Genomic DNA, 27497 nt, shown 5'->3' on the forward strand with positions numbered 1-27497 from the left:
GGTGAAATAGACCAATAAAGAATACAAGAATAAACCAGAGCAGTCTCATCTCACTTTAAAGTGCTCATTTAAACAAAGTCTGCTTGTACCTAACAACCCACTTTTCTACCCTTCCAGCACCTAAATTTGTTATCTTGATACCGGTAAGAACCAACTTCCCCTATTCAAAATCTAACTTGATGTCCAAATATGGAACAGAAGGGACATTTTTTTTGATTCTGTGAATGGATATTTGCCCTTGGTAAATGGAGTCATATTATTCTATTTTTAAAAGGTTAAAGAAACTACCTAGTCTAGTAAAATAACTGACTTGAAGATACATAAATCCTTTCAAGATACTGATAAATTTAGGATATGAATTATGTTTAAGTTATCGGGTGTCATTTTCCCTAGAGACATTTAGGTTTTTGAAAACATATGGTTAGATTCCTCCAACTTCTGTATTTTTTGTGAAAGGGAGATGGTACTAATTGGAACACCAAAATGACCAAATGCAATGTTGAGAATTTCTAAAACTATTACAACTAGGAGAAACAAATACTACCAATCATACTATGAAAAGCAAATATCCAACACAACCACTCAAGAACAGTTATTTGCTTTTACGCTGCTATAAATGTGATCAACATTAACATTCTTTATTTAGGCTACATGATCTTGGTTCTCTGAGCTAACTAGGAAAGGTAATAATTCACATTTTCATTAAGGAAACTTTAAATTAAATCTATCCATTCTCATATAAGCAAATACCAGAGAGCCTTTTCTATTTTTCACAACTATCTGAAAGCCCCAACACGCTATCACAGACAGTCAAAACTTTTCTCTCTAACCTATGAGATCGTAAGTGATCTAAAAAAAATGAAAAATTCTAAAAACTACCTCAATTTTAAAGTACCTAAAATCCAAAAGCTAGGAAAATCAACTCCGACATGGCTAAATATGTAAGTAAGTGAACAAGTAGAGTCTGAAAGACTGTGAATCTCAATTCATTGCCAATGCAAAATTAAATGGTAATTAAAAGGTTTATTTGTTTAAAAAGTTATTAAGAAATTAAAAGGGTATTTATTTTAAAATAAAATGAAAAACATTACCTAACTCAAATTTTCCCCTCTGAGAACCTATATGCTTAGTAGGAATGTGTATTTAGACTAAACTTTTCATTTTAAACCAGGAAAACTGGCATTTTTTGAAATAATGACTTTAAACACCCTCTTTAACCAAAGGAGATGCTTGTTGATTTTTTTAAAAAAGAGAGAAATAGCTACTATATAATTTTTCCTTCAAGTAAGAATAGATCATCACACTCAAATGCCTGTACTTAAAAGTTAGAAGAATGTAACAGACATCTATATGCTTACTGTATACAGGTATCAGATGCTGAGAACAGAAAACAAAATAATTCATAATCTTAGGTCTGAAGGAGATCACAGTGTAGCACAATTAGATTTTTATAATAAATTTTAGAAGATCTACAACACAATGTGACTGAAGAGGTACAGAAGGACAGACACGGGGCCAATCAGCCCAGTCCAGGAAGTCTTCTTTAAAAAAAATATGTGTGATTTACTCAGGCTTATGTGGATAATTCATTTTTATAACTAGTATCTCAAGGTACTACAAAATTTACCAAACTTTCTGAGACTCACATAACAAGTTTCAAGCCCCTCTGTCAGGGTCAGGCAAGTCAATAAATGTGCAAAATGGTCTAAGTGCTGGTGTAGACCTTGGCATAAAGGGTGAAGGAGCTGTCAGCCATAGCTGACCTCCCTGTGGGAATGAAAGTTAGATGCTGCCATTTAGGTGATAACACTCAGCCCAGATTTTTACTTGGAATCTGCCAATTTTTAGCTACGGACTCAATTTAGAAAACCAACAAACTTTGAGCCAAACTATGGTCTGTGGTTTCAGTTGTGCCCATGGGCCACTAGTGTGCAACCTCCAGTGTACACTTTAGATCAGATACTTTCACATAAGTTCTCTCATCTAACTGAAATGTTTCGACTTCCTCTTCAAAGAGTCGTCTTTTTTTTTTTTTTTGTCTGCACCACACAGCTTGTTGGATCTTACTTTCCTGATGAGGGACTGAACTTGTGAATTGGCCCTTGGCAGTGAAAGCTGAGTCCTAATCACTGGACCACCAGAGAATTCCCCTCTTCAAAGAAGTCTTAAAGAAATAGAACTTAGGTACTTAATGAATTGGAAGTCCAGGTGGAAATAAATTCATTCTTCAACAACCACAGAATATCCTAGATATTAGACAGAATATCCTAGATATTAGATAGATAATGTTATTCTATTCATCTCAGGAAAAATCTGAGTGAAAGTCACTCAGTGAGTGAAAGTCTGAGTGAAAGTCATCTGAGTGAAACTTGCTCAGTGGTGTCTGACTCTTTGCAATCCCATGGACTATACAGTCCATGGAATTCTCGAGGCCAGAATACTGGAGTTCGAGGCCAGAATACTGGAGTGGGTAGCCATTCCCTTCTCCAGGGGATCTTCCCAACCCAGGGATTGAACTCAGGTCTCCTGCACTGCAGGTGGATTCTTTACCGTATAAGCCACAGGAAAAATTGAGGGGTGGATTAAAAAAAGCTTAGGAAATAAAGGAACCTTTACTGTAGTCACTTGATTTGGTCCCCCACAACAATGCTGAACAATTATGTCATTAACAACTGTAATTATCTGAATCTAATACCTTCACAAACGACTGTGAAATCAAAGAAATATTCCCAGTGATTGAAAGAAACAGTCATCTCATGGTCTGCCTAGGTAACCAACTTTCAGAGTTCCCTGACCCAGCAGGTTTTATCTATAAGGTTTAACCTAAATCTTCCCTACACAGCTTAACTCTGTTATCATTTGTCCTATTCTCAGTGGTCATTATCCCTATGATAAAGTAAACATTCAGAGAATGTGTAAGCAGAAAAGAGATAATGAATCAAAGAGAGCTATTATGTTAGGAATACTTTAAAAACAAACTTCTCCATGTTGAAAATGGCATGTGATTTTTTTTTTAATTCATTTTAGTAATTTTACTGATGCAGCTAGTATTATATGATTTTATTCACACAGAAAAACCTGACTTACATTTGAATGTCTTTATGCTTGGCAATGGAAAACAAAGACCATGAACACTGAAAATGAATTATTTCTACACTATGTAATACAGAGATGAAACTGGGTTTTATTAAGCAATCTTTTCAATTCCCTAATGATCTAGGGAATTGGTCCACAGGGTCGCAAAGAGTTGGACATAACTGAGCAAACTGAATTGAGCTGAACTGAATGATCTAGGAACAAACCACATATTACCGCAATTCAGAGATGAATCTAAATTTTAGTGAAAACTCTGCTGGGATATAGAAATGACAGAAGCAAAATCCATCAAAGCTTGGAAATGACGTGTAGTCACAGATATATATTTATTGATATCTATCTATCTACAAGAGGGCTGCCTAAAAGTAATGTGGGCTTCCCTGGAGGCTCAGTGGTAAAGAATCCACCTCCCAATGCAGGAGGCGCAGGTTTGGTCCCTGGGTCAGGAAGAGAAGGAAATGGCAACCCACTCCAATATTCTTGCCTGGGAAATCCCATGGACAGAGGGGCCTGGTGGGTTACAGTCCACGGGGTTGATAAAGAGTTGGACATGACTTTAAACAATAACAGAAGTAATGTATAAGCTTAACACAGGTTAATATACATGTACTATAAATCTATATCTAAAAATCATAGTTTTCAGAGTATATATCTCAATTAATACAAAGAATTTTAACCACAAGAAGAAAATGCACTGGAGTATTAAATAGTATTTCTTTTTTAATTCTTTCCTAACATACAGAGACCACCTCAAAAGTATGCTTAGCTGGAGAAACAGTACTTCATTTCCTGAGGGAGGTAGTGTAAGAATTCTTAAGTTTAAGAAAAAAGCATTAAGAGGAGCTCAAATAAAGATTATACTCTCAAAAAGAAATAAAAAGACTAAAAAAGACCTTAAATTTAAAGGCCCTTTTAAATATAAAGTCACTTTGTTGGTATTTTGCCAGTTTCTTCCATTTGATTTTTAAATTTAACTTTACTAAGGATATTTTTTAATCATACATAAAAGTAGAGAGAAAATTAAATGAACTACTTTAAACCCATCACCCAAGCTTTAACAATTATCACTATTTTGTATTCTTGTTTCATCTATCCTCCCTAATTTATTCTACCCCAATTGAGTTAACTTTTATTAGATGAAAAACTTTTTAAACTTATCTTTAACAGAACATTTAAATAGCACAAATGTACACAAGTATCAAGAGCTTCCTGGGTAACTCAAATGGTAAAGAATCTGCCCACAAAGACCAGGGTTTGATCCCTGGGTCAGGAAGATCCCCTGTAGAAGGGCATGGAAGCCCACTCCAGTATTTTTGCCTGGAGAATTCCATGGACAGAAGAGCCTGGCGGGCTACAGTCCATAAACTCACAAAGAGTCAGACACGACTGAGCGACTAACACACACACACGTATCATACATATGCACCTACAGAATTATTCCATTACCTAGGTCAGGTGATCCTTTAATTACAGTTTAAACCTCCTTTCCATTTACAGGCCAATGAAGAACAGTCTTTTTATTAGCAGTAAGTTATAATAAAACCCTTCCAAATTAAGGATTGCTCAGAAATATTTTAACTGTACTATGGTTATCAATTTTATAGCCTTGATGAGAAAATAATTCTACCAAAAGCACTGATCTTTTAGTATGAAAGGACTGGCTTAGTATTACCATGCATTAATACTCTCAGGAAATCAGAGTTGACATATAGGCTGATATGTTGGGCGGAACAAAATAAAACAGTATAAACATGTGAGAAAAATTTTAAACTAGGGATGCCATCAACAATAGCTCAGTTTAAAAAAAGAATAGCTTAAATCAGTTAAAGAAACAAACTAATAAAGTATTTCTACTAGTTGGATCAATAAATCCTTTATTAAAGGATCAATAAATCTATTCCAAAGTAGTTCTCCCTAAAAGACAACTACCCCCAAAGAAAAGAAAAACCAAAAAATCTCTAAAACAAAACAATCCCAAAATGAAAACAATCAAACTGTATTATGCCTTTTCCCCCATTCTTTCCCCAAATAATGCCTTTTAAAAGCAAATGTAGTAAAACTTACTCATCAAAATGAGACTTTTCTCATTCAAAATAACCACTCCACAGCAATATATACTTACTCCAATAATTCATTACTCAAAATATATCTGAAATTGTTTCAAAATTACTTTCAGAGTCGACAGCATTTTGTTTTAGATATATATCTCCCTGGTGATATATTTTCATCAACAAATGATGAATTTAATTTAAGGTGATGGGGAGGCAGTTATTGAGAGCAACCAGTGATTAAAAGGGAAATTCAAGCTGGGTTAAAAAAACAGGTGGGTGCGGAGAGCTTCTCTGGTAGTCTAGTGGTTAAGAATCCACCTTGAAACGCAGGGGACACTGGTTTGATCCCTGATCTGGGCAGATCCCACAAGCCTCAGAGCAACTAACTTGAGCGTTACAATTACTGAGCCCATGCACTACAACTACTGACGCTTCCATGCCTAGAGCCCATGCTTTCCAACAGGAAAAGCCACTGCAATGAAAAGTCCACGGACCACAACTAGAGAACAGCTCCCACTCACAGCAACTAGAGAAAGCCCATGCACAGCAGTAAGACCCAGCACAGCCAAAAAGTAAAAAAAATAAATATTAAAAAGCAAAATAGGTGTGACTACTTGAAGCGATGAAGTAGATTTTCTTGTGGGTTTATAAACTGGCTATGGAAACAATCCCAAAGGAATTCCTAAAATTCTAAGAAATAGCCATATTACAGTAATTTTTCTCTAATCAGGTGACTTTATGAAGGATAATATGTATTTGGAAGCATATCTTCTTGTGGACATTCTTTTATAAAAATCAGTCTTTTGACCCATTTTATATGTGTTTAATTTTGCAAGTCACTTCAAATCTCTTCTGGGGGTTTAGATAAAAGTAAATTTTATTGCTTTGTACGTAACAAACCTTCCAGCTATGTAAACCGATTCAACCATAGGTCCTGTCAAGTACAGCTTATTCTAACTGGACCTTTGATACAAATCACTGATTGTACTTGAGTACTAAATTATCACTTCTCATCTTCACAATTCTTTTTTTGGGTTGGGTCCTCATAATATAGTCTAATTAGATTTTTATTTTGCTTGTTTTCATGAGGGTGTTTTCCAACTTACTTTTACTGATAAATTTATCAACTAGCATCCTTGTTTCTTTCTTTTATGAAAATGGATCATCTCTTTTTGGAGAAAGGTTTCCCTCCCTCCTTTTATCTGTTACCCTAGTTTCTCTATTCACTCAGTTTATCCCCCTTTTCTACTGTTTCAGAAGAAACAAGTATCAGAAAACCACCTTCAAAAGTTCTTTAAAAAAAAAAAAATTTTCTCAGGGGAGAAATGAATGCACTTTAATTACCAAACTACAACCCTGGTTTATAAAAATAAAACTTTTTTTTCCAAGAAATGCATTCCTTTAAGAGACCCTGTTGTCACACTAAGAACTTCAGATTCATCCAGTTTATACCTATCCACAATTAAGTTCAACTCAGCTGATGTTTCATAATAATTTCATTCAGCACTGTCGAACCTCATCCTTCTTTAACGAGAGGTGCTGAAGCACAGACAAGTTTATATTGTCATATGTTTCACTTTTTAAAAAAGTGCTCTCCCTGCAAATATGCTCAAATGATTGACAAGAATGTTAAGTCCATTTAGCGAGGAAACAGCAGTCTTCAATGGTATTAAAACTAGATGTCCACATGTGAAAGAATGAAGTTGGACCCTTACCTTACACCACACAAAAAAAATTAACTCAAAATGGATCAAAGATCTAAATGTTAAGAGCTAAAAATATAAAACATTTAGGACGTTTTCATTATATTGTATTTGGCAATGATTTCTGGATGTAAAAGCAGCAAAGTCACAGGCAACAGAAGAAAAAACAGATAAGTTAGTCTTCACCAAAATTAAAAACTTTTCTGCTTCAAACGACACTATCAAGAGAGTGAAAAAACAACACACAGAATGAGAGACAATATTTGCAAATCATATACCTGAAAAGAGATTAACATCCAGAATATTTAAACAGCTCCTACAACTCAACAACAAAACAAACCACCCATTTAAAAACTGGACAAAGAACTTTAGATATTTCTCCAAATAAGGTATACATATGGCTAATAAGCACATGAAAGATGCTCAACATTACCAATCATTAGGAAAATACAAATTAAAACCACAATGAGATACCAACTCACACCCATTAAGAGAGCTATTATCAAAATAAAAACAATAGAAACTTGAAAATAACAGGTTTTGGTTAAGGATGCAGAGAAACTGCAACCCGCTGGCATGGCTGATGGCAATGTAAAGTGGTGCTATCACTGTGAAAAACAGTGTGGCAGTTTCCCCAAAAGTTATACATAGAATTACCATATGATTCAGCAACTCCACCCCAGGGTATAGACCGAGAATAAGTGAAGGCAAGGACTGAAGCAGATACTTGTACACCACTGCTCATAGCAGCATGTCACAGATGCCAAAGGTGGAAGCAACCAAAGTATCCACTGACAAATGGTGGATAACAAAATGTGGTATATAAAAATAAGGTAACATTATTCAGCCTCAAAAAGGAATGAAATTCTGAGATATGATAAAACATGGATGAAATCTGAAAACATTATGCTAGGAGATATGCTGCTGCTGCTGCCAAGTCGCTTCAGTCGTGTCCGACTCTGTGCGACCCTATAGACGGCAGCCTACCAGGCTCCTCTGTCTCTGGGATTCTCCAGGCAAGAACACTGGGGTGGGTTGCCATTTCCTTCTCCAATGTGTGAAAGTGAAAAATGAAAGTGAAGTCGCTCAGTCGTGTCTGACTCTTAGCGACCCCATGGACTGCAGCCCACCAGGTTCCTCCGTCCATGGAATTTTCCAGGCAAGAGTACTGGAATGGGGTGCCACTGCCTTCTCTGCTAGGAGATATAAGCCAGACATGAAAAGACAAATATTCTACAACTCTACTATTTATATTAAATATCTAGAATAGGTAAGTTCACAGATATAGAAAGTAAATTAGAGGTTACAGGGGTTGAAGGGAGGAGGGAATGAAAAATTATTGCTTAATGGGTACAGGGCTTCCCTGATAGCTCAGTTCATAAACAATCCGCCTGCAATGCAGGAGACCCTGGTTCAATTCCTGGGTTGGGAAGATGCACTGGAGAAAAGATAAGCTACCCACTCCAGTATTCTTGGGCTTCCCTGGTGGCTCAGCTGGTAAAAATAATCCACCTGCAATGTGGGAGACCTGTATTCAATCCCTGGGTTGGGAAGATGCCCTGAAGAAGGGAAAGGCTATCCACTCCAGTATTCTGGCCTGGAGAATTCCATGGACTGTAAATGGGGTCGCAAAGAGTCGGACACAATTGAGAGACTTTCACAATGGGTACATAATTTCTGTTTGGGATGACGAAAAAGTTCTGGAAATGGACAGTAGTGAAGGTCACACAACACTATGGATGTATTTAATACCACTCAATTACACGATTAGAAATGAAAAAACGGCTGTTATGAATATTTTACCACAATTTAAACAAAGAGAGGGAAAGTGTGCTCTACCTTGTTTGAGATGTCTTCAGGGACAGTCCACCAGTATTATATAATACTTCTTACTTTAGAATTATTTTCCTCACCCCTTTAAATGCTTCTAACGCCAATAAGCTTCGTAAGAATACACAATTGCTGACAGAGACATGATCTGAGTGCCCTGGACTTTAGTCCAAGCAAATACACCATGCAAATAACGTTCACTGAAATGTCAAGTGAGCTGAGTCAACTCCAGTAACAATAAAACAAGATCAGAGAGCATCGACTATGCCTGAGAGGATAGGATAAGAAACCAAAAGTCATGAGATGCTTCTGCAAGTAGCAGGATAATCTTCTGATTTACTGAGACCGAGAACTAGCTTATTTCTTCCCTGATGCTCCCAGTAGCTTTTTATTCTATCTTCCTTCCCCACTTTAGGCTTGTTAATGCAAAGTGATTAGGAATATGGGATTATTAAATTTCACCCCCAGCAGTTCATGATATGGTGTAGACAGGAGAGGAGGTCAGAAAAATCAAAAGGAAAGAGTCTAAAACATATGTTCAATTTCTCCCAAGACTTTTTAATTGAAAAAAAAAAAAGCACAAGTTTAGAATTCTAACAATAAAATATTTATATAGTACTCTGAAGCTTTATTCTCTTAAGATTGCTTCTATTAATAAAAACTAAAGAAAAACTGGATGAAACTACAGAACTCACCCTTATCTTTGATGGATTCATTCCAAGAGCCCCACGGGATGCCTGAAACTGCTGCTGCTGCTAAGTCACTTCAGTCGTGTCCTACTCTGTGCGACCCCATAGAAGGCAGCAGGCTCCCCCATCCCTGGGATTCTCCAGGCAAGAACACTGGAGTGGGTTGCCATTTCCTTCTCCAATGCATGAAAGTGAAAAGTGAAAGTGAAGTCGCTCAGTCCTGTCCGACCCTTAGCGACCCCATGGACTGCAGCCTACCAGGCTCCTCCGTCCATGGGATTTTCCAGGCAAGAGTACTGGAGTGGGTTCCCATTTCCTTCTCTGGCCTGAAACTGTGGACAGTATCAAAGCTTACATATACTATTTTTTCCCTATACATACATACCTCTGATAAAGTTTATAAATTAGTCACAGTAAGAGATGAACAATTACCACACAATTGCACTCATCTCACACGCTAGTAAAGTAATGCTCAAAATTCTACAAGCTAGGCTTCAGCAATATATGAACCGTGAACTTCCAGATGTTCAAGCTGGTTTTAGAAAAGGCAGAGGAACCAGAGATCAAATTGCCAACATCCACTGGATAATGGAAAAAGCAACAGAGTTTCACAAAAACATCTATTTCTGCGTTATTGACTATGCCAAAGCCTTCGACTGTATGGATCACGATAAACTGTGGAAAATTCTGAAAAAGATGGGAATACCAGACCACCTGACCTGCCTCTTGAGAAACCTATATGCAGGTCAGGAAGCAACAGTTGGAACTGGACATGGAACAACAGACTGGTTCCAAATAGGAAAAGGAGTACATCAAGGCTGTATATTGTCACCCTGCTTATTTAATTTCTATGCAGAGTACATCATGAGAAACGCTGGGCTGAAGGAAGCACAAGTGGGAATCAAGATTGCCGGGAGAAATATCAATAACCTCAGATATGCAGATGACACCACCCTTATGGCAGAAAGTGAAGAACTAAAGAGCCTCTTGATGAAAGTGAAAAAGGAGAGTGAAAAAGTTGGCTTAAAGTTCAACATTCAGAAAACGAAGATCATGGCATCTGGTCCCGTCACTTCATGGGAAATAGATGAGGAAACAGTGTCAGATTTTATTTTTGGGGGCTCCAAAATCACTGCAGATGGTGATTGCAGCCATGAAAGTAAAAGAAGCTTACTCCTTGGAAGAAAAGTTATGACCGACCTAGACAGCATATTCAAAAGCAGAGACATTACTTTGTCAACAAAGGTCCATCTAGTCAAGGCTATGGTCTTTCCAGTAGTCATGTATGGATGTGAGAGTTGGACTATAAAGAAAGCTGAGTGCCGAAGAATTGATGCTTTTGAACTGCGGTGTTGGAGAAAGCTCTTGAGAGTCCCTTGGACTGCAAGGAGCTCCAACCAGTCCATCCTAAACGAGATTAGTCCTGGGTGTTCACTGGTAGGAGTGATTTTGAAGCTGAAACTCCAATACTTTGGCTACCTGATGCAAAGGGCTGACTCATTGGAAAAGACTGATGCTGGGAGGGATTGGGGGCAGGAGGAGAAGGGGACGACAGAGAATGAGATGGCTGGATGTCACCACCGACTCAATGGACATGGGTTTGGGTGGACTCCGGGAGTTGGTGATGGACAGGGAGGCCTGGCATGCTGCGGTTCATGGGGTCGCAAAGAGTCAGACATGACTGAGCAACTGAACTGAACTGAACTGAAGAGATGAACAATGATAACAAAATAGAACAATTATACCAATATACTGTAATAAAAGTTACATGATCCTTCTTTCTCAAAATATGTACAAATTTAATGCCTTTTCCATCTTAACTAAGCACTCATCACACAAACAGTAGCCAAAGTTTTCATGACTTTCTAGTTCCTTTTACACAATTTCATGAACAGAATATTCATTCTTACTATGGACCTTAGTAACCTTAGCATATGATTTTTTTTTTCCTTATTGAGAATTTTTTCATTTAAAGGCTTCTCTTCAGCATATACACACTGCCAGCATCATTACTCTTGCTCTTTGGGGCCACTAATAAAAAATAAAGGTCACTTGAACACAAGCACTCTGATATCATGACAGCTGATTTAATAACTGAGAGGGCTATTAAATGACTAACAGGGAGGACACCCTGGACAGAGGGATGATTCATATTCTGGGTGGGAAGAAACAGGAAGGCATAAGAGTCCATAAAGCTACTCAGAATAATGTGAAATTTAAAACTTATTAATTGTTTATTTCTACAATTTTCCATTTAAATATTTTCAGACCACAGTTGACTATGGGTAAATGAAGCCATCAAAAGTGAAACTGTTGATAAAGGGGCTACTACTGTATCTGTAGTTTAAGGATGAGGACTACATTTAGACGCCAGAGCAAGATGGATTTTGCTTTATGGAGAATTCCCATTTTGGGGGAAAAAAGAAGGGTTATCTTCTATGTTTATGAACTTTTTTCAATTATTAGGTTCTTATCAAGAGGTGAGTAAATAATTTCTGTACCTCTGATAGCTGGGAGCAGCAAGAGAAACGGAAACTGACTTGGTTGTAAATTTTAGCTAGGAGGTGCAGTGGTAAAGAATCCACCTGCCAATGCAAGGGGTTGGTAAGACCCCTTTGAATAGAAAATGGCAACCCCCTCCAGTATTCTTGCCTGGAAAATTCCATGGACAGAGGAGCTTAGTGGGCTACCATCCATCGGGTCATAAAGAGTCAGACACAACTGAGCAACTGAGTGTATACACGTGTGGGTCTTAAGTCAATGTACAAGCTACATACAAGTCATTTTACCTGTTGACTCTGGGGCCTTCTTTGTAAAATGGAGCTTTGCTATTGCTGTTTAGTCACTAAGCCAAGTCCAGTTTTTTACCGACCCCCTGGACTGTAGCCACCAGGCTCCTCTGTCCATGGAATTTTCCAGACAAGAATACTGGGGTGGATTACCATTTCCTTCTCCAGGGGATCTTCCAGACTAAGGGACTGAACCTGCAGCTCCTTCACTAGTAGGCAGATTCTTTACCTAGTGATTCCTATCTCAGAGGGTTGATGTGAGAATTAAAAGCTACACTGTACGTAAAGTACATTTCATAGCTCCTAATGAAAGTGAAAGTATTAGTGGGTGAGTCATGTTCGACTCTTTGCAACCCTATGGTCTGTAGCCCACCAGGCTCCTCTGTCCATGGGATTCTCCAGGCAAGAGTATTGTAGTGGGTTGCCATGCCCTTCTGCAGTGGATTGATCAAACCTTGGTCTCCTGCATTGCAGGCAGATTCTTTACCGTCTGAGACATCAGGGAAGTCCAAGGGTGACTTTTATTTGTGAAGGGCATTAAGTAAATATTAGTGAACCTTCCCCCACACCCCACTCCTACCCAAAAATGTTGTGCTACTCTCCCTTGGGATAAATTTCTGAAAACAATTCTACATATATAATTGTGATGTTAATTCTATGGAACTTACTGTATGTTTAAGTTTTTCATGCAACCCAAAAGTCAACTAGTTCTTTCCACTCAAAAGAGTCTTCCTGTTTCAAAAAAGCAAATAACTCCCCTTGTACTTATCAGAAGCATATCAGTGATACCTCTGTCCTAAAGTAAAAATTTTAAGTAAGAACCTTTTCACCAAAATCTATTTCTTCAGTATGATCCTGCTAAGAAATAACCCTTCACTGAAAACACTGCTTAATTTCTATGGAAATATAATCTGATGCCAAATACTTTGTCATTAAGAATCTACTCAGAAAAGAACTTTAACTTTCTATTTTTTGTGACCATTGGCATTACTTAAGAAGAAAATTCAAAACAGTGATTAAATATTCCACTGTCAACATTTCAGCATTCCAGGTTTCCCCACAATTTAGAGGAATATAAATGAGTTTAATTAATATTGATAGTCTTCTCCTTAGAGTTTCCCTTATGCTCAAGTTCAGCATATTAACATTTTGGTATCACCAGTCAGAGCAAGAAAAGTACTTTCCCTGCATTTATCATTTTACATATATTCATTATTCCATTCAAACCTTATACCAGTAGTTCATCCCTATAACCCTGCCCTGTTTTTGGAGTAAATGAAGAGGTTAAGCAACATGCTAGTAGCCAAGAGCTAGTACAAGGCAGAGATGGGACCCAGATCCAGGTCTCCCACTCCTCTTTCTCTCCAACCACAGAGCCTCTAAGGTAAAGATGAAAAACGAGACTGGGTCTAAACTCAGCATATATGGAACTTACCCTTCAAAACAGAAAAAGAGCTATCCTGGCTTGTGTGTGTGTGTGTTTTTTTAATCACTTTTTTATACCAAGATTCCACTGGTTTTTCTAGCGGTCATGTATGGATGTGAGAGTTGGACTGTGAAGAAGGCTGAGCACCGAAGAATTGATGCTTTTGAACTGTGGTGCTGGAGAAGACTCTTGAGAGTCCCTTGGACTGCAAGGAAATCCAACCAGCCCATTCTAAAGGAGATCAGTCCTGAGTGTTCATTGGAAGGACTGATGCTAAAGCTGAAACTCCAGTACTTTGGCCACCTCATGCAAAGAGTTGACTCATTGGAAAAGACCCTGATGCTGGGAGGGGTTGAGGGCAGGAGGAGAAGGGGACAACAGAGGATGAGATGGCTGGATAGCATCACTGACTTGATGGACGTGAGTCTGAGTGAGCTCTGGGCGTTGGTGATGAACAGGGAGGCCTGGCGTGCTGCAATTCACGGGGTCACAAAGAGTTGGACACGACTAAGCGACTGAACTGAACTGGACTGACACTTAACAGCTAGTGACTAGCATTTTGCTTGTTAAAGAAACCACGTTTTGGAGATTAGCAGTCTGTCAGAAAGTGATGATCTATTACCATGAGGAGGTGATCTTAAGCACATTATGTGACTCAGTTATTCATAAAAGATCATCTTGTTTGAAACCTCAGCAATAAATTTCTAGGTATAATATTATAAAACTAAGTAACAAAATACTAACAGTAATGGAAACCCCAGGTCTGTTTATGCCTATATGCCACTTGAAAAATGAACAAGAACTAAACCTTAAAAGCTCAAGTCCTCCTTTTGTTTCCTATTTTCACTCTTCTGTCCACTGTTAGTAACAACAAATTCTGCAACATAACATTTTTAGGAGTCCTGTATGCAAACAAAATCAAAGAAACAAAATTAACAAATAGTACAGATTGGTCCCTTCATTCTATGGAGAGAGAGTAATATGGTTAAAAACAACTTTCTTGCTCTCTCACAAGTTCAAAAACCTCATCTTAGGTCAACTATCAAGACCTTTTTGGGCTTGGTTTGTCCTGGAGAATGCACTTATAAGTCTGATCCATCTGTCTGTCTCACTGAGGCACAAAAAGGCTAAACATTACTCTCAGATAAAGACCACAAACACAAATTCCGAGGTCTAGAAAGGACCTACACTAGACAACTTAATAAAATAGGAAACCAGAACATAGTTCATCACTTGTTGGTAACGAAGCTAATATACAAGACTAAGTATGATGCTTGCTCCTTGCAAGAAAAGATATGACCAATCTGGATAGCATATTAAAAAGCAGAGAGACATTACTTTGCCAAAAAAGGTCCGTCTAGTCAAAGCGATGGTTTTTCCAGTAGTCATGTATGGATGTGAGTTGGACCGTAAAGAATGCTGAGCACCGAAGAATTGATGCTTTTGAACTGTGGTGTGGAGAAGACTCTTGAGAGTCCCTTGGACTGCAAGGAGATCAAACGAGTCAATCCTAAAGGAAATCAATAGCAAATATTCATTGATGCTGGCTGAAGCTCCAATACTTTGGCCAACTGATGAGAAAAACTGACTCACTAGAAAAGACCCTGATGTTAGGAAAGATTGAAGGCAGGAAGAGAAGGGGACAACAGAGGATGAGATGGGTGGATGGCATCACCGACTCGATGGATCTGAGTTTGAGCAAGCTCCGGAAGTTGGTGATGGACAGGGAAGCCCAGCGTGCAGCATTCCATGGGGTTGCAAAGAGTCAGACATGACTAAGCAACTGAACTGAAGTATGATCTAGATTCTAAACACTGACTTTTGTATACATTTAATCCATTATTTAGTAGACAAACTGGTTATACTATAATTAATGTACATAATTCCATTAGAGAAATAAAGTGTTAACCTAGAGTACTGCGGAGATGAAGCTTTAAATAAATACCAATACTGGCATTAATTCTATAGGCAGGTTTCAGGATTAAAACTGATTCAGGTCCAAAAATTCTCTGTTTGCAAGTTTTAATTTTTATCTATATAAAAATGTCAATCTTACATAGAAATCCTGCAAATAAACTAATAAAAACAAAAAAAAAGTATAGCTTGCTTTAATCACAAGGATAGCTGATGATAAAGGGATCTTCTCATAAAAAAAATAACTATGTGAGGTATGAGGCTGATATTGAGATGAGATGAAGACAGTGAAGCTCCCATCAGAATGGATTGTTACTGAACACTGTGATTCACTTCGCTCAATGAATAAATGTACCAAACTCTAAGCAAAATCATTAAATTTTTGAAAATTAATATAAGGCCATCTGGCCACCTGATGGGAAGAGCCAACTCATTGGAAAAGATCCTGATGCTGGGAAAGAAGGAAGGCAAAAGGAGAAGCGGGCAGAAGAGGAGGAGATGGTTAGGTAGTATCACTAACTCAACGGACATGAATTTGAGCAAACTCTGGGAGGTAGGGGAAGAGAAAAAAAGCCTGGTGTGCTGCAGTCCACAGGGTCACAGAGAGTCAGACACAACTTAGCAATACAACAAAAACAAAATCAATTTCTCTTTTAATAAACTAAAAGAACAAAAACCCCACAACTTAATTTCATTCTGTCAAAGGTTCGTATGGAACCTTTGACACCACTGATGGTAAACTGCAAGTCTGGAATAATTACATACGCAGCTTAACATGCTTAGAGTCCATGTATGCATTCTTACCTCAGTTATCCTCTTTCTTATTTATTAGTGATAAATCAAAGTTTTAAGTGATTATTTACCACTAATTTTATCAACCCTGACATCTGACATGAAGATGAGGATTATCAAAGCCAATCTTCTTACCGATCAGTATGGACTAAAAGTGACCCAAAGTTAACCTAATCCATGACACCTCTCCTGCCAAAGAAGGTCTCCTATGGTCATTTTCTAGACCCAAACAGAACTGTTTTCTTATGAAAATAGCTTAACTCCCGAAAATTAGATTCCATCCCAAACTCTTTCCATGGAAAGGTCATATATATTTCAAACATGTGTAAACACACACGGGAAGAGAAACTTTGAGAAAACCTATATAGTTGTTTTCTCTGAAAAAATTTAGGCAAGATTTACAGTGTGATAAAGTAGGCCCTGAAACCATAACCACCTTCTCTTACTGAATGAACCATTCCAAAACAAGACTGCCACATGAGACGCAATGTCCTATCCAGACTCTTCAGAAACACCAATTCTCGCCTTACTATCAATCTCCCTACATTCTCAGAGAAGACGATGGCACCCCACTCCAGTACTCTTGCCTGGAAAATCCCATGGACAGAGGAACCTGGTGGGCTCCAGTCCACGGGGTCTCGAAGAGTTGGACAAGACTGAGCGACTTCCCTTTCACTTTTCACTTTCATGCATTGGAGAAGGAAATGGCAACCCACTCCAGTGTTCTTGCCTGGAGAATCCCAGGGACGGGGGAGCCTGGTGGGCTGCCGTCTATGGGGTCGCACAGAGTAGGACACGACTGAAGCAACTTAGCAGCAGCAGCACTGCATTCTAACTCTGAAAACCAGTAATCCATCTATGCTGTAAATGATAACCCTGTATCATTCAAAATATCACTTGCCAGAATAGCCAATTCATAGATTATGCTAGATTCCAGATAAAATGAATGTTTATTAGCTTGTTCCTTCTCCCAATTAAAAAAAAAAAAAAAGCAAATGGTTATTGAATGTCTTTTCTTTAGGAATAGTTACACAAAGAAGGTAGCCATTTACTGTAACAACTACTATTTATTAAGCACTTAATATATACTGAGCTATTGATAATACTGGCTTCCCTGATAGCTCAGTTGGTAAAGAATCTGCCTGCAATGAAGGAGGCCAAAGTTTGATTCCAGGGTCAGGAAGATGCCCTGGAGGAGGGATAGGGTACCCACTCCAGTATTCTGGCCTGGAGAATGCCATGGACTATATAGTCCATGGGGTCGCAAAGAGACAGACACAACTGAGCGACTTTCACTACTTCTAGTTATTGATAATACTAAAAAAAAAAAAAGGCTAAAACAACCAAGCCCTTAACCACCAAACTCTAAAGTCAATAGAAGGGGAAAAAATGAAACAAAGTGTATTGTGCCATATTTCATTCTGCATAGAGAATTGGCATATTTCATTAATGCCTGAAGCAAGAAAGTAGGTCAACAACATCAAAGATATTAATGCTGCTAAGAGAATACAGAAGCAAAACAATCAAACTTAAAAATTATAATCAGAAATTAAAGTTATTATTTATTGCCTGCTGCTGCTGCTAAGTCGCTTCAGTCGTGTCTGACCCTGTGCGACCCCATAGACGGCAGGCCACCAGGCTCCCCTGTCCCTGGGATTCTCCAGGCAAGAATACTGGAGTGGGTTGCCATTTCCTTCTCCAATGCATGAAAGTGAAAAATCAAAGTGAAGTCACTCAGTCATGTCTGACTCTTAGCGACCGCATGGACTGCAGCCCACCAGGCTCCCCCGTCCCTGGGATTCTCCAGGCAAGAACACTGGAGTGGGTTGCCATTTCCTTCTCCAATGCATGAATGTGAAAAGTGAAAGTGAAGTTGCTCAGTCATGTCTGACTCTTAGCAACCCCATGGACTGCAGCCTACCAGGCTCCTCTATCCATGGGATTTTCCAGGCAAGAGTACTGGAGTAGGGTGCCATATTATTGCCTAGGTCCTAATAAAAAATATAAACCAAATGAAGAAAATGCCTGGAATATTTGGATAGTACTTTAATAATTTTCTAAGTACTGTTTTTATAGTTAACAATTATCACAAAAGCAGGTTACAACCTCAAAGTCATAATTAATTTAAAATCATCACTAAATTTAATTCTTCCTCATTCTCAAGCACTCATTGAAACCAAAAGGTGGTTCTTTTTTTCTTGGCAGAGGTTAAAGCGTGGGGGATTAATAACATAGATAAACCCCTAGCTAGACTGATGAAGGAAAAAAAAGGTACAAATTACCAGTATCAGGAATGAAAACAAGGACATTACTACAGATCCTACAGACATCAAAAGAATAATTTTAAAACATTATGAATTATTTGATGTCAATAAATTTGAAACTTAGATGAAAGGGCACAAATTATCAAAACTGATACAGAAAGAAATAGAAACTGACTAGCCCCATATTTTTGTTTAAAAGTTGAATGTATAATTTGAAGTGAAAGTCGCTCAGTTATGTCCAACAGACCACCATGGACTATACAGTCCATGGAATTCTCTGGGCCAGAATACTGAAGTGGGTAGCCTTTCCCTTCTCCAGGGGATCTTCCCAACCCAGGGATCAAACTCAGGTCTCTCACACTGCAGGCAGATTCTTTACCAGCTGACCCACAAGGGAAGCCCAAGAATACTACAGTGGGTAGCTTATTCCTTCTCCAGCTAATCTTCCCCATCTGGGAATCGAACTGGGGTCTCCTGCATTGCAGGTGGATAATTTACCAACTGAGCTATCAGGGAAGCTCAATAATTTGAAACCTTCTCACAAAAAGATAATTCCTGGCCTACATGGCTTCACTAGTTAATCTTATCGAATATTTAAGGAACATGTACATGACCAAGTATATGACCAAGGAGGATTTATTCCAGGAATGCAAAACTGGTTTAATATTCAGAAATCAGTCAGGGCAATTCACCCTTTTAATAGACTAAAAAAGAAAAAAAAACACATAATCATCTCAACTGAGACAGAAAAACATCTAATGAAATTTAGCACTCATTCACGTTAAAAAACAAAGCAAATCAGAACTCTCAGAAAATTAGGAATAAAAGGGAACTTCCTCAACCTGATAAAAATTATCTACATAAAACCAACACCTTATTTAACAGTGAAAAACTGAACATTCTCTCCCTAAGATCAAGAACACTCAGGAAGTTAATTCAACATGGTACAAAGGTTTTAGTCAGCACAATGAAGCCAAAAAAATTTTTTAATAAAATAAATTATAAAGATATATGGGCTTCCCTGGTGGCTCAGTTGGTAAAGAATCTGCCTGCAATACAGGAAACCTGGTTTTGATCCCTGGGTTGGGAGGATCCCATGGAAAAGAAAATGGCAACCCTCTCCAGGATTTTCACTGGGAAATCCCATGGACAGAGGAGACTAGTGGACTACATATAGTCCACAGGGTCGAAAAAATCATACACAACTTAGTGACCAAACCACAATAAAGATATATAGATTGGGAAGGAAAAATTAAATCATTTGCAGATGATATGATCATAGAAGTAGATAATTCTAAGGAATCTACAAAAGAGTTACTAGAACTAATAAGCAAATTAAGCAGGTCACAGGACACAAAAACACACTGCATTCCCAAATGCTAATGACAAAAAAAAATAGAAAATGGAATGTAAAACACCATTTAAAACTACATTAAAATATGAAATATTTAACAGGTAAATGTAAAAAAATATGTATGAAACCTTTACACCAAAAATCACAAAAAAATTGTTAAGATACTAAAGAAGATTAGGTAAATCAAATGATGTATCATGTTCATGGACTGGAAGATTCTACATAGTTAAGATAGTTAAGATGTCAAATGGAATAAGGGATCAAGACAATCATAACCAAAACCCCATCCAGGCTTTTTTGAAAAACTGACGAGTTTATTTTAAAATGTATACAGAAATATGAAGGACCTAAAATATCAAAATAATTTGAGAAAAGAATAAAGTTAAAGGACTTAACACTACCTTACTTTAAGACTAACTATAAACCTACAATAACCAGTCAAGACCATGTGACATTCACTGAGATCAATGGACTAGAATGTCAATAGACAGACTAACACATATTGGTCAATTCAGTCACAAGATATGTATCTGACAGAGGATCAGCATTCAGAATACATACAGAACTTCTATAATTGACAATAAAAAGATAAACAACCCAATTAAAACATAAGCATTAAAAAAAAAAAAACATAAGCATTTGAATAGGCACTTCACAAAACACATATACCCAATAAGTACATGAAGATTTTCAACATCACTAGTTATCAGAGAAATACAAAATAAAGTCACAGTGAAATAACACTACATATTCACTAGAATGGCTAAAATTCAAAGGACTGACAATATCAAGTGTAGACAGGAGTGAAGCAACTAGAATTTGGATGTTTTCTGGGTACGAATTTAAAATAGTATCACTACTTTGAAAAACCATTTGTCAGTTTCCCACAAGGTAAACATTATCTGGCAATTACACTCCTAAATGTTTTCCTAGAAAAAAATAAAAATATACATCCACAAAAAGATTTCTACATATATGTTAACAGTTTTACTCACAATAGCCCCAAACTGGAAACAATCCAAATGCCCATCAATAGATAAATGGACACACAAATTGCAGCATAAAAACAAAGGACTGCTACCTGGTCTCCCGACCCAAAAAAGTAAAGCTTAAAGAGAAAAGAGAATTTCATAATTTTTACTGGTTAGCATCACTAGTAATAAGACCTATTATGGGCCCCTGGTATCATGCTCTAAGAAGGGCACATACTGCTGTGGTATTCTTCCCAAATATGCACAGTACTTCAATCTATTCATGGAAAAAAATAAATCAGACAAATCCAAATTGTGAAACATTCTACAAAAACATCTAACCAGGACTCTTCAAGAGTGTCAAAGCAATGAAAGATATGAAAGACTCAGGAAGTATCACAGAAGAGACAAAGGAAATACGACAATTAAATCCAATGTGAAATTCTGGTTTGGATCTTGAATCAGAATAAAAGGATTTTAGTTTATAAACTGAATAAAGTCTGTCGTTCAATTAACAGTATTGTACTAATGTTAATTTCTTAGTTTTTATAATTGTCCTACAGTCAACCATGGGTCAAGTAAGACGTTACCATAGGAGAGAATAAAGGCAAACTATTACTTTTGCAACTTTTCCACAAATTTAAAAATATTTCAAAATAAAAACTTTAAAAAGTTAGGACTGAAAAAAAAGAATGAACTACCTACTGACAGACACAACATAAATGAATCACAAAAACATTATGCTAAGCAAAAGAAGTCAGAAACAGAGTACATCAGTGTATGACTCCATTTACATGAAATTCTGGAAAGGTAAAATTAATCTGTAGTGACAAAAAGCCATGGGGCCAAGAGAGGGGAAGGAGGAGAAGTAACTTCACAAAGGCAGTGAGGGAACTTTCTGTAGTGATAGAAAAACACTCTATCTTAATTGCAGTGATGATGGTTGCTGGTTACATAGGCATATACCTTTTGTCAAAGTCCATCTATATAATTAAAATGCATGTATTTCATTGTATGTAACTTATTCTTCAATAAAGTTTATTAAAAATTTTAAAATAAGTCCATGCTTAAAAGTATTTAACTTGAGTAATTAGTGTATATTTTATATTGGGTAAACATAAAATACCATGATTGATTCCTAAACTGATATATTAAAACTTAGGCACCCAAATTGTTCATTCAATAAATATTCACTGAGCAACTACTATACTCCAGATTTTAGGCCACACAAAGGACATAAATGTGAAAAAGAAACTCCTTACCCTTGAGGAACTAGCAGGCCAAAGAGGAGACAAGCAAGTGAACAAAAACTGCAAGTGAATTACAAATTGCTCTGGGGGGTGATATACCAAGGTGTCAGGATTGCACAGAGAAGACAATGTCTCAGAAAAGCCTTCAGAGAGAATACAAGCCCTTTCCAAGAATTCATCCTGTGTGGTTACTCCACTTATTTCAGGGATATTTACCCCAAATACTCAAAGCTTTCAAAAAAACACTACTTTTAGTCTTGTCACTGTACTTTATGGCACATTTTTCTCGTGAAAAGTCCTTAGTACTTCAAGGGTGTGGTTTGTTTGTTTAAAAACCAAAAGTTATTCAGACAAATTTTATGAATATTTATTATGGCAAACAGGTGGCAGTATAAAATCAGTAAAATTGTTTTCCTACATGCTTTATGAAGTGAAGGCAATACCACAAGGATAGTCACAATGGTTTTCATCCAAAATAGAACTATTGGAATAATATATAATCTCTCAAGGGGGCTACTTCAAGAGCTTTGTCTTTTTGGGTGCTTAAGTCTTGGCTGGTTTGTCTGCAGGGGAGGGGAAAGTGCGTATCACTTTCAAATTACACCTTGCTATAAACTGTCATTATTCAAAATACAATGTAAACTTATATTCACATATATTATATACATATATATACATGCATGCTTAAGTCTGAATCTTAGTTCAGCTATATCACAACTGAATGTCTTTAGATAAAGCCCTCAAAATCTTAGTGTCCTCTGTAAAATGAAGACAATAATAGTAGAATCTGCCTCATAGGATTCTGTATTAAATAATTGATGTGAATGAGATAATCTGCATATTAAATGAAATAACCTATGTAAAACACTTAGAACAAGGCTTGGCATATAATAAGTACTTAATAAATGATAATAATCACTATTACACTAATATATAGCAAAGTATAGTGTCTAAACTAAGAATAAACATTAAAATATAAAGTAAGATTACAAAAAAGAAAAAAGCATATAAAAAGAAGAAACCATTAGGTAGCTTTAAAGTTTAGAAACCAAGATTCAGTGACTTTTTTGTTAAACAAGAGAATTCCTTTTTAAAGTATTCTATAGAATATACAGTTATCTCAATGCTCAGTAACAAAATCCACCAGGCACATTACAAGGTTCCAGCGAATACTTATTGAACTACTTCAATACAGTAAGATGATCTTAGTAACCAAGAAAAAAAAGTTTGCCACTTTCCAGCCCCATTAACTTCTATCTCTGCTTTAGTTAATACCCCTTTCAGCTGCCAAATGATCTTCTTTTCCCTGGATAGCAGAATTCTAGAAAGGAGAAACTGCAGGATTTTCTTCCAATTTGGACAAGATCTACACTGAGAAAGCACAGTGTTTCTAACTGCTTTCTGATAAGAATATCTGAAAGCGCCTGTGTCCAACTGGGAAAATATAAAAGAATCTACTGCAAAAACAGCTTGATGGTTAAAGAAAACTAAATAAATAACAAAGACTATAGAGAGAAGAAAGAAAAATTAAAATCAAGTCAGTGTATATTTTCAATACATAACTTGTTTGGTAAAATATACCCACATCCATGTAACAAGCACCTATAAACTACATGTGCTCATTTCGTACATTTTTAATATTAACTTGTAGTTGCCTAAATTGAACATCAAATTGAGATTTATCTAATTTGAGATGGAAGTCAATTTTCTAACACTGTTATATAAAGTTTCTGAAGATAAGTGAATTAATACATTTTAATGTTTTGTGTACTACTTAAAGACAATAGCTTCAGAGAAAATTTCTGAAAGACTCTAAGTTGTACACATGTGCAGGTAACAAACATATAAACATGTGTGCTCAACTCAGTTCTTCACCCCCTTTTTCTTAGTTTATTATTTTTATTTGAAGTAAAATTGATTTGCTATGTTGGTATTAGCTTCAGGTGTACAGCAAAGTGATTCAGTTATATATATATTCTTTTTCAGATTCTTTTTCCCTTATAGATGATAAGATACTGAATATATAGTTCCCTGTGCTGTACAGTTATCTCAATGCTCAGTAACAAAATGAGATTTTTGATTTTGATCCTTGTTGTTCATCCCTATTACCTCTTAAATTAAATGACATTTTTGCCAAGACTGCAAATACTTTAATAAAAACTTCATAAGTTCTCAAAATATGTTGCAACTATTGGCTAATACATTAAGTATTTCAAATATATCTCAGAGATAGAAAAGCAAAAACAACAATGCTGGTCTAAGGTCTATTTGATAATGAAAAAAGTAATAGCTCTAGCTTTTAAAGTCTTTACATAGTATATGTGTAATAATTTCAAAAGAAAATCAACACATTTTCCATTTGTCTTAAGAATAACATTGAAATTTTTAACTGATAAAAGTTTACCTGTGGTAGACAGACACAAAATTCCATCCTTGAAGAACAGCTTAATAAAGTAAAAGCCAAAAGTGCACAAATATACATATTAATGCATACTTTCATCGTATCATTTCTTACCAGGGTCTCTAATTTAGCACTTGTTCTACCTGTACAATCTAAATCTCAAGGAAATCTGATAATTTCAATATTCACAAATGTCAATGAAAGCAGCCTGGTAACAAAAGCTTCTGGCAGCTAAATATGTGACTACATCAACAAGTGTTTATTGTAAGGTCTAGTGTGTTGTTGTATCCTAAGTAGTAGTTCTTAAGCAATCACAAAGTGATACTCACCAGCGAGTGTATAATCCATGTCAAAACCAAAACACTTTATTTTTTCCATGGCTAAACTCCGGTTCACAAACACCCTAAAGAAAAAACAGAGTAAAAAATGATAACACTGTAGCCAAAAAAAAACTAAGTTCAATGGAATTATCTGGCTATCTTTCTAGATGTCATTTAAATACCAATATTAAGATTCACAATATAAATTACTCAAGTTCTCCTTATACCATAGGTGACATCAGATACATTCAATAAGAAAATATATGAATTTTCTTATTGTGTCTTTAACAATGCTATGTACTCAAAATTTCAGAGAATCAGTTCTCCTTTTCTAAGTCTGACCCCATAAAATAGCTTATTTCTGAGATTTTATAATTCATTCACTCATTTATAATATATTTAATGAACAGAGGTTCACTTAAAGCCCATCATATGCCATACACTAAAGACATAAATATAAACAGATTTATTCAACAAATACTTACCAAATGCGTACTATATACCAGGCACTGTGATATGGCAGAGAATAAAACAGTCCCTGCCCTAATGGTACTTATATTTTAACCGATTTCTATCCTTGAGGAATTCAGCAGTAGCAGGAGAGAGGCTTAAGCAACTAGTTAAAGTATTTCAATAAATGCTATCAAATAACATGCAGGAGAGAGCACAAGTTGTTTGAGCTGATCTTGAACAATCAGTAGAAGTTTTCCAGTAGGACAAAGCAAGAAAGGCACTCCACACAGAATGACAAAGTAAAGATAAGGTTTGCAGGGAACCAAAAACCATTTACTGGAGCTGGAGCTGCATTTTCTTTGGTTTTAATTTTCTGTTTCTGCAAACGGAAGTTTTTCAGAGAAGGGAAAGCAGCAATAAAGGTTATGAAGCTAAAAAAGGGTAGCAAGGGTCAGATTAATCAAGACTGTGCCACACTAGAGAGATGGGGCTTTATCCTGCAGGCAAGAACAAATTATCAGATTTTGATGAAATGCGATAAGCAGATTCAAACTTCAGAAAGATAACTATGAAAACACAAGGAAAACTAAACATAACAATATGCAGGATCATCATCACGATGGTGCTTTGGGGTAAGTTTCAAGCATCTCTAAAAATAAGGGGACCCCCTCAATCTGATCCCAAAGTTTGGTGGCCAAAATTACTGAATGGTTTATCCTCTTATTACCAAACCTTTTCTCTGCCTTCATCTCATAAGTAACTATGAGAAATGAGAATGCTACAAATCACCCAGAAAACTTGGTAAAAATAAAGATACCTAGGCTAGGCTTCTCCACTGACAATATAGGTCAGTAGTCTCCAAAGAGGAGTGACTGCATCTAAGGATATGAAAGACTCCCCTGGAATACAGAACAAAGGGTTACAGCTTCTACTCAAAATTATCTCGTATTTTTTAAGTGTCTAATTTGTGTATGTTTTCTACTATACACAAGTAACGATAGTAGTATATGTAATTTAAGCATGCATCCAGAAGGATGACTGTTTCATACTTTAACCAACGAAATACTTAAGTTTGGAAATCATTAATTTAGATAACGACTTAAGAAAATACTCTTCACCAACTCAAAAACTATTGTTTTAAACTTTAATAGAAAGTTTTTCCTCTCATCTCAGAATGCATGCACCAATTTTATATGCAAATAATCAAATATTTGCTTACAATATTTTAACTGGGGGACTTAATAGGTCCTTGAATTCAGAAATGTTATTCTCTAACAAATACGAACTTGTTTCTCTCATAGTGTGCTATGCACACTAGGTAAGTTTTATAAAACTCTTAGTTCCTGAGAGAGATGTTATGTAAAACATTTATACTTTCTTTCCCTAAGAAAACCTGTTATTCTGGAAAATCAGCCCTTATTCTGATTGGGTTAATAATGGATGGGAGAGGAAGAGTAGTGAATAGCTGAAAGATACAGGGAACTAGAAGACAAATGACACCTACTCAAATCTTTTTAAAAATACCCCCAAACTCCAAATATATCACCATGACCCTTCTACCACTTCATCAAATTTCACTCTATTACTACCAACTGGAGCATCTACTTTATTATCACCTTTTTCAGTTACATAAATCCTTATGAAGGCACAAGAGAAGGTAAAGACACTGAGTAATGGATTTAACTCTGGAAACATTGAAGCTGAGACTTTTCAAACACACTCTCAATTCAGGCTAGGGGGCCAACTGGATCAAATCCTTGATCAAAGCCCAAACAGCTGACATGCCTAAAATATTCTGTGGGAATTCAGCAGGAACACACTGGGAAGATTTTTCTATCCAGGAGAGAGATATATGGGACCACATAATAAAAGGAACAGCTTTGATTCTGACATAAGAATGATGCAAGCTGGTTTTAGACACAGCTAGAATCATAGACAAAAAGACACTTTTCTGGTATCAGTCACTGCTAAAGGTAGAAAGAAATAGATCCAGCTAGATAATCCACCCACTTCTTTCTTGTCCAGAAGAGAGATTAACCTGTATTCCTTATCACATTTTTAAGGATACAGAGATCATACTATTATCCTTAGTCATGGTCCATAGAAACTTTGGGAAAGATATATATCAGGAATAAAAAAATCTGTTGTTTCTGCAAAAATAATCATTGCTAAATATCCATTAAATCACACTCTT

General features: G+C 36.6%; 1 protein-coding gene across 3 annotated transcripts in view; it reads right to left on the reverse strand.

The window, feature by feature from the left end:
• Positions 1-27497, reverse strand: part of NT5C2 (5'-nucleotidase, cytosolic II) — a 101164-nt gene that overhangs the window by 27349 nt on the left and 46318 nt on the right. For all 3 annotated transcript variants that reach the window (XM_068961646.1, XM_068961645.1, XM_068961647.1), the window contains one exon: positions 24860-24933. In XM_068961646.1, coding sequence (XP_068817747.1) covers positions 24860-24933 — 74 coding nt within the window. The remainder of the gene's footprint in view (positions 1-24859; positions 24934-27497) is intronic.

The sequence above is a fragment of the Capricornis sumatraensis genome, chromosome 23 (genome assembly GCF_032405125.1).
Source record: "Capricornis sumatraensis isolate serow.1 chromosome 23, serow.2, whole genome shotgun sequence".
Classification (NCBI taxonomy): Eukaryota; Metazoa; Chordata; class Mammalia; order Artiodactyla; family Bovidae; genus Capricornis; species Capricornis sumatraensis.